The 9,545-nt window shown below is 32.3% G+C and overlaps 1 protein-coding gene across 1 annotated transcript; it reads right to left on the reverse strand.

Annotated features, from left to right (window-relative positions):
* Positions 1 to 3,281: 3,281 nt before the first annotated feature.
* On the reverse strand, positions 3,282 to 8,327 carry PTOX (plastid quinol oxidase). Its single transcript, NM_001247582.2, is given in 9 exon segments — positions 3,282 to 3,749; positions 3,840 to 3,887; positions 3,973 to 4,044; positions 4,326 to 4,394; positions 5,161 to 5,269; positions 5,689 to 5,804; positions 6,499 to 6,592; positions 7,161 to 7,356; positions 8,018 to 8,327. Coding segments are annotated over 9 exon segments (1,101 nt in total). The 5' UTR covers positions 8,194 to 8,327; the 3' UTR covers positions 3,282 to 3,528.
* Positions 8,328 to 9,545: the final 1,218 nt, after the last annotated feature.

Genomic DNA, 9,545 nt, shown 5'->3' on the forward strand with positions numbered 1-9,545 from the left:
CTCCGTCAAAAGAAAATCAAAAAATCTTTATCGACAAATCAAATTCGGATGAGACATTCAAAAAATAGCATTTTCCAGTAAGATATTAATGTGTATTATGAATAAATTTGGGTCAAATACATAAACAGATCTCTAAGCTTGTTAGATTTTTCCTTCAAGTATCTCAACTATGTCATTTTCCTATTGAATCATTGAACCGCCCATAATTTATTCTTTTTAAACATATATCGTTGGATGATGTGGAATAAATTTTTTGAGGGGTATTAGTAGAGGATACATATGTTGTTTCAAAACTCATTAGTTCAATTGATAGTGAAAATGTTCGAGAATAATTATGTTTTATTTCAAGTCATTAGAAAATAAATGAAACTAACATATGTTGAGTTCTAAATGCTCTAGCTTGATTCTCAACTCTTAAGAGGGCCTTTTCTTTTTTTCGGTATGCCGCTCCGCGAGCAAGGAGTGCCACGCACAAGCGGAGCAAAAAGAAAGCAAGGGAAATTCTTCTCTTTTTTGGGGAGAAATTTGTCTTCATTCTTTAATAAAAAAAAATTAAAATAAAAACACAATTGAAGACATTTACAATAGAAAATTCGATCAAAATCAATTAAAGATGTTTAAAGGGAACAAATTATAGGTGGTTCAATGATTTAATAGGAAAATGACACAGTTAAAATATCTGAGGGGAGAAATTCAATAAATTTAGGGATTTACTTATGAGTTCAATCAAAAATTTATATATAGTATTTGCTGATTTTTAGATGGATATAAATCGATAAATTTGACGAATTGATATTTTCAAGTGAAAACATATATTTGTAGTGTTAGACAAGTTTGATAAAATTTCTACGTTGAAGTTCAACCATGTCATAAAAAAGTAATGACGTGGCGTACCTCCATCAACTAATTAAAAGTGTTAAACTAATCCCACCATTAATAGAATAAACATTTTCTTTACTTTAAATAGATTTAAAGTTTAAATTAGGGCAGAAAGAGAGCAATACAATTTTCTAAAACAAGTGGCTTGACTAATCCACAATATCATCAATTAATATAATGTTCATTTTTCCTTAAATAGAACTGCTTAATAGCTAATAATCATCTTTTGATTATACATTTATCATTATTCTTTTAGTGACGAAAATACAATGTTTCATTAACGACTTTTTAATATGAGTGACAATGAGATTCAATGTCAATACTTTCGTTGACTTTGATACCATATTGAAGTGTGTAACTATCTCATATAAAAATTTAGCTATTTAAATTGTATCTAATTTCTCTCTTTCTCGTTTTATACAATTCGATTCAATTGTATATTCCTTGTCGAGTCTCTTTTGTCTCTCTCTCTTTCTCATTTTATACAAATTCAAATTGTATATAATCGTTCTATACACTTATAATAATACAATTCGTTTTTATACAGTTCTCTACCCAAGTGTCTTTTTCTTTCTTGTTTTATATACTTCGTTTTATACAATTTGCTTCAACTGTACATGTATAGCAGATTATACAGTTTCTATATTTACTATAAAGCACAATTATGTAAACTTTGCTATAACATATAAATATAAAAATTTTATTTGCTATATATAAAAGTTACCCATAGAAATAATACATTTTTATTATTTAACTATATTCTTTACTATATTCAACCGTACTATACTTACACTTCTTGTGGAATATTAATTAATTATCATTTATGGTCTTATCTATAAAAAAATAATAATATTACATAAAAACTTTTAGGACCTCAACATTTTCACATGGTATTGTTGGTGATATAATATATAGTTTTGACATGAGACAATTTGGAGAGCTACACAAATAAATTTTCTAAAACTATTGGCTACTGACTGAGACACGATATTAATTATTTTTATTTATTGGCTGCTTTATTTTTCCACTAGTATATGATAAACGTGGACCAATAAAAACAAAGAAAATATTATGAGTCGTGTAACATGGCCAACAAACCTAATTCTACTTTAGGGTTACACCATGTATGAACTATATATATAGTCAACCACCAAAAAGTTGTTAAGGCGATCCATCGTTTTCGATTTAAGTTTTAGATATATATTTTTTTTCAATAAAAAATATTTTTAATAGACCTTACACGTTATGTAATTGGAATATTTTGTTTTCACACAATAGATCAAACACAATTTATTTGGAATTGTTTTGGAGTATAAGAAATTACAAATGTTACGTATTTTATATGTATGATTATTTAGAGGGTAAATGACAGAAAAATTACTATTTGTTTCTTTTAGTTTATAATTACGAAAATTTCTCAAATTGATACAATAATATAAATAATGCTACATTAATTTGATGCGCGAGATACATTAATCGTTAAGTAAGATATATATACATTTTAAAAATGACTTTAAAAGCTATTCGCAACAATCAGATTTTTGGCGAAGTATAATTACAAGCTCTATGCGGGCTCAAAGGCGCAAAACATTTATTTCGAAACTATTTCAAGCAAATGTACATCCCCCCCCCCCCCCCCTTTTTTGACAGAATAACCCCCATTTGTCTTTTTTCGTTTGATATCTTTGAACTAATTAAACCAATTTTTCGAAATTAGACAGGTAAAGAGATACATTTTATACATGATACTCTGATGCCCGAAATACATTAATTGATGCGAGAAAAAGAGAAATTTTGAAAAATCCTAAAATTAATAGGAAATAATGATAATAAGAGAATTTAAATATAAAATTTTTGTCATTTTTTCTTATTTAAATAGTAATCGCAAATTGAATATATATTCTAATGCAAATATAGAACGCTCGATAAAAAAATTTGGAAATATGAGAGGGGAAAAGGACAAACAACTTTTTTATGGTCTTTACTTTTATGACGATGACTTGGAGATGTGTCTTCAAAATCTACCATAAAGTACAATTTGCACACTTCCACATGACCTAAAAATCTGGAGTACAGAGAACTTTATGAGATATTTTTGCTACAATAATATTATAATAAAATAAGATAGTCCCAAAACGTAGCTTCATCATGTAACTATGCATCACATAATCGAATTTTATTTTTATTATTGGTTCAAAATACTAAATTTAACTTAGTATTCATATCTATTTTTCCTGAAGATGCACAAAACTCTGGTTTCAAGCTCATCTAACGTATTCAATAAATATATCAATTCATCTCCGCGAACAAGAAACATGGAGCACAATCTCATTTCCTATTATGATGTACACATAACTTAACTCTGTAGCTGAGCTTGTCACGGGCTAAAGGGTAACATATTGTTGCGTGTGTAAAAAGCTCATGGAGTCGATATATCCAAAAGTTGTCAAGATCCATCCACCTATAACAGGTTTCGGGTACAAATTCTAAATATAAAAACAATCTTAGTAAGGAGAGCTTACATGAGGTAAACTATCCAAAACATCTCTACCTCAGACAAAAAGATACAACATGTACCTATATCTTTGTATTTTTTTTTTTGTCTATACTAGTATATACAAGTATAGTTTGTCCGCGTTTTTCCTTTTCCTACCTTTTGGTTACTTGAGTATCGGTGACTGACTTCTTTATACAATCCACGATACCTATACAATCAGCTTGAGGTACGGAACACCCTGTATCATCTTCAGAATCATCGCATGGATCTGTGTGTGGAGAACGAAGGCTCCCGTGAGTTTGACAGGCTTTCATCGTCTTACAATGCTCTGCTTCGTCATCTCTAATGTTCATGAATACGTCATAGAGATTATCTAAACAGGAAACGCAAGACTTCAATCAGTATTATACTCTCACTTGTCTAAAAACGGTTTTACTAAAGGTATATGAGGTGTGTGTTTTACCTATTTTTGGTCTTCGAGTATTAGGCTCTCGTGAAGTTTGAAACTCATCTGATGCAATCACAAAACGGTTTAGATTACTGAACCAGATAGATATCGAGTCACGAGAGTATTAAGGAAGATATGTAACACTCACCAAATAAATATAAGTCACCTCCCGTGTAGTAGTCCACTGCAATCTTTGGAGCGGGCAAATTCTTCAATTCCTCTGCAGAAGCATTCGGACTACATATTAGTTAATAATATATACTCCCTTCGCTTCAATTTGTTCGTACCAAAATGCCCTTGATTCTCGTGGTCTTAAACATGCATTGCTGAATGTTGGTATTAAAGAGTTGCCAAAAAGGAAAGAGTTCGAAACAAACAAATTGAAGTATAGTACAGCATATCCTCGAGAAACGGCCAAACAAATTTAAAGAAACTAGCACTTCTAATTCCATCAGTGCAACTTTGTTGTTCAAACTATTCAACTTCTTAAAAAAAAATTACCTCCTTGATCCTTGATGAATTTATCGTAAGTCTCGTATGCATGGCTCTCCACACATTCAGAGAAATGATCTGCGAAAATTGAAGGAACACCAATCAATGTATCGATATTAGTCTTGATAACAGTGTTATCAAAGGCGAAAAGCGCAAAAAAGCTCTAAGGTCTGTAGGGGCTTTAGGCGCAAAGCGCAAATAAAGCGTGGGCTTTAACGAAAAAAGGCACAAAGGGAGCAAAGAATAAAATATATATGTTTAGTCCAAAACTAATAATTATAACAACCAACGAAATTGAAAAAAATTACGATAGAGTGAAATATCAATTGTTTAGCTTCAAATTCTTCATAAGAGGCTCATTGGCAAGGAAATGCTTGCCTTGGAACCTTGATGACAACATTAAGTGCACATAAAGCGAGGCGAAGCGCTCAACACGTTTTGAACCTCGCTTTAGGGCTTAAAGCGCGCCTTTGATAACACTGCTTAATAATGGGCCATACATGAAAAAACTCACCAGTCACTCCTTAAGGGCCTTATCAAACATAAAATCGTGACCAATCACCAATTTTATTCAGGTAAACAAATCAAAGAACTTAAAGCCAGGCAAAGAACGGTAAAAATATCAAAAGTGCCTTCCTCCCCCCAAATATTTAAATAAAGTAAGACTTAAAAAATGCTAATGCTTCCCCTAAAAACAACAACAATGAAAAGATGAAACTCGTACAAAAGCCAGGGGAAACAGTGAATGGATAAACCGTGAAAGCTAAACCCACAGAGACGCATTGAAAGAACACGGGTACGTTGCAGAAACATGATTAAATCAGATCTTAATATTTCAACTTACATGCCATTCTCGGGCTCAAAGCATACATCAAGACTGTCATGAAATAATAGAATATAGCTATATGTTGTGCAAGAAATCGATCAAACCACCAAGCATTTCCCCCTAATTCCTGCAGTTGAACCACAATTACCATTAATACCAAGACAAAGAAATATTGGTATTATATCGCAATAAAATTTCTAGAAATTAAGGGCTTGTGATGCCTGACATATACGTTCATTACATTGATGCGCAAATTTGTACAAGCCCATCCCAGAGAAAAAGTTTATTCTTTCAGTAAATAAGTAAATGAGCTGTAATATACTCTTCCAGCAAAAAGTTCAAACTTGCACATGGAGAAAACGAAACATCAAGCTCTTCACATTTTAACTCATTCTGAATAAACTATGGCTAGTTAAGACAGAACATATACAACTCACTCACTAAACCGGAAAGACAGATGCTCATCAGTTTAATTAAAAGGCAGAGAGGAAAATAAAACTTGGATGCATTGAAAGGAAATCAAGAAGTTAGAAGAAGGAGCATTACTTCCATAATGAGCAAATGGTGCATCTCATTCCAGCTTTCAGCAAAATGCACCTTCATATAATCTGCTCTTCTCCACCAGCCAAAGCTCTCATACATGTGAAGAACCGATATAAATGCTGTTATGAACACATGGCCACACATGTCTTTATTAGAAGTTGGATTTACAATAATATCTTTCATGAGTACAATAAATCAAGAAAGGGTTATTCGGTCTCTTTAAATCGCTCAAAGATATTTATGGCCTTCAACGGGGAAAAGAAGCATGTCAGTAACCTGCTTTAGAAAGGTACAATCATATCTCTTGCTCGATGGCCAAGTTAGAGTGTATGTTCAGAGGTAAGAAACAAGTAGAATAAATAATTAAATATATACCTAAACTCAAAGAGACGTTTGAGAAGTGATCTCCTTATGAGAGAATGGTGATTGTATTATCGTTACTACTTTGTTGTCAATATTTTTCTCTGTTTTTTCTATGTAATTTCATCAGAGCTCTTTGCTCATATATCCTTCAAACCTGTTTTGAAAATGCTTTTCTTGAGCCGAGGGTCTTTTCAGAAACAACTGGTCTACCTCTCCAAGGTAGGAGTAAGGTCTGCATACACCCCAACCTCCCTGAGCCCCACTTATGGGATCACACTAGGTATTTATTGTTGTTGATAGTATTATAAAGGTAGCACTACGGAAGTACTGTAGTAATTACATGTGAGCAAAAAAACAAAACAGAACTCCCTTTCCAATCTTACAGGAAGACGTTTGAAAAGTGATCTAGGTACTACAAAACAATCAGCAGCTTGAAAGAATAGTACTTACCAAAATAAGGAACTCTTGCAATTGTTTCCAGAACAAAAAACCTCGCATAGTTTCGGTTGTGATACAAAGTGTCAAGAATCTTTATCACTGAATCCTGAAATTATCAGGCATAATTTTGAAATCAGACAAATTTCAAACCAAATGAAAATATTGAAAAGCTACTCAGCAGTAAACCTGTTGCAATAAAGATGTTCCTAATAGAAAATACTGTCAAACACCTTTTCATCAACGTATCACATGATACTATAAAATCAATTTCAGAAAATAACTTATTCACTCTGCACAGAGCAATTCCATAAACTTACAATACATATCAGAAGAAGATGAAATTGCACACTCTATTACCGAATTCCGATGCATTGCTCAAGTTGCAACTAAAGTAATTCAAACAGAAACTTTAACATAAACCATGATCATATCTAGTTGTGTTTTCTTCTTTTACGGAAAGGGAGAAAGGGTAGGCCCTTGTGTATTTAATAGTGAAAAGAAATAACTTTTTGGCACCATGCCGCATGAATTCATATAGCCAAGATTAACTTATTCTAAGGTCGAGCCATAGTGGACTGATATTAATTGACACACAATTCCGACGAAGATGCCAGTTGTTGAGTTGAAAAGAAATTTACAAGACACTAATTAGATTCAGAAAAAGTAATACTTACCGTGAGTAAGATATTTACAGACTGCTCAAGCTTTATAACCCATTTCTCTAGACCGCTAGAGGATGAATCATCTGGTGGCTTCCCATTACTTCCCCCTCCCACATTACCAGGAAAACTCTTGGGTGCAAAAGATTTCTCCACAACCACTTCTTCTTCATTCTCTTGTAACAACGTTGCTCGAACTCTACATGATTTCCTGCAGACAATTGTACAACGGAGAGAAGGACGTCATTCATCTATGTGAAGTTCAAGAAAATGTCAGTCAACCTGCAAATTACTACAAAAAAGCAGTCAAACAATTAACTTGCCTCGATTCCAAACTAGTTCAAGTCGACTACAAGATCCTCTATATTCATTCGGCTCTATTTGAGCTCATTACATTCTAATACTATATAAACTATCTTCTTAAGCAACAAAAGCACAAGAACTTCTTTTCAATGCTAATCATTTGCAAGATTCAAATACTAACTAAATGTCCTTTTTAACTCGTAAATGCATAGCAAAATTCTTTTAAGAAATATCCATTAAGAATGGAGCCTTGTCGTAACTAGTAAAATTGCTGCTAGGTAACCTAGAGGTCACGAGTTTGAGTTGTGCTACTGTAAAATGGCGTAAAACTAGTGGAAACTTAGTGCATCGGGTTGCCTTTATTTTAATCATTGAATGCTAATCATTTGCAATTGACACAAACTAAATAACCAAAGAAATAAATCAATTCTCTTAGCCACAACTGTCAATTTCAAATTCCAACAAAAATATACTAAACGACAACCCCAAAAAACAGCAAATATTTGGGGAAAAAATCATATTTTTGAGCTGATTTACCATAAAAACAAGAACTTTATGCAATAATTTACCTAGAAACAGAACACCGTGAAGCCCCATCAGATTTCCGAATCGGAAAAACAGAATTAAACCGACATGGGTTCTGGGAATTGCATAAAACTGATGACTTCTCAAAACTCCTAGCTCTAAAACAAGAATATGAAGAAACTGAGGTTCCAAAACTCATAGCAGAAATCGAAATCGCCATTCTTGATCCTTCTTCCTTCCCACAAGAATCAAATTAATACCCTTCTTAGGTAAGGTAAAGAAAATTCCAAAGTGGGAAAGTTGTTAGTTTTCTGAGAAACCAAACAGCTTTGTCCACTGGAAAAAAAGTGCGATGGAATTGGAAAAGTTTGGGGATTGTTTTGAAAAGTACCAAAATGTTTTGTCGTTATTTGGAAAATTAGATATTTTTGGAGGACTGTAATTGTCATTTTCGGTAAGTTTTTGGTTCGGTATATTCGTCTGGATCGGTGTCGAACCGAAGTTTTGGACCTGTTTTTCGTGGTGTAGTTTATTTTGATATCGTTATTTAATTTGTGTTTATCGTTTAATTCTTTTTCGACATGTATTTATTTTGAATATGTGATATCTGACGTTAGAGTTTGAAAAATATCGAGCTTCAAATAAAATGATAGAAATTACATATGAATGATGTTTATACGTAACTGTTTGAAACTTGTAAAAATAGCTTAAATTCATATATTTTCTCTTACGTGATTGAATTTCAGTAGTCAACGATGGTTAAATTTTAACTCTATGTATCTGAACGTTAGCTGTATAAAAACTTCACACATAGAGTAGAATACACATGCAGAAAAAATTAAAAAGGAACACAAATCAAATGACAACATTAAAATCCGATTATCACACACTTCACCCACAATATAGAGATCAATTGGGCTTGTCAAAATAGGATCGAGGCTTAATGGGCTCATCAAAATGAGGACTATTGACTTGTCAAGATAAAACATTGGGCCTATTGGGTTTTTTAAATAAAAAGAGCAACTTTCACATATAACAAATACAAAAATTATATTTGTATGTTATAGCAAAATTTTTATAATTGCGTTCTATAGCAAACATAAATATGTATATTTCGTTATACATATACAAAGAAAACAATTGTATAATTCGTTATACATATACAAAGAAGGCAGTTGTATAATTTGCTATACATATACAAAAGAAAGCAGTTGTACATAAAAGATCAATTGTATAATCTGTGTATGTATAAAACGAGAAAGAGAGAAAGACAAAAGAAAAATAGGCAGTGGAATATTTGTATTGTATAATTATAAGTGTGTAAGACGAAGATATATGTATTTGCATGTGTATATACAATTTTTTCTCGCTTTATACAAACAGAATCACAATTTATATATTTCGTTTCTAATTGTATAAGAGAGAGAGACGAGGGTGGCGAACGAAATTCGGGGGAGTGACGAGCGAGATCTGAGAGAAGGGAGAGAGGAGAACGAAAATATATGTATTTATACAATTTTCTCTCGCTTTATACAAACACATTTAATACATTTGTGCATGTATAAAAAAGCA

This window comes from Solanum lycopersicum, chromosome 11 (assembly GCF_036512215.1).
Source record: "Solanum lycopersicum chromosome 11, SLM_r2.1".
Lineage (NCBI taxonomy): Eukaryota > Viridiplantae > Streptophyta > Magnoliopsida > Solanales > Solanaceae > Solanum > Solanum lycopersicum.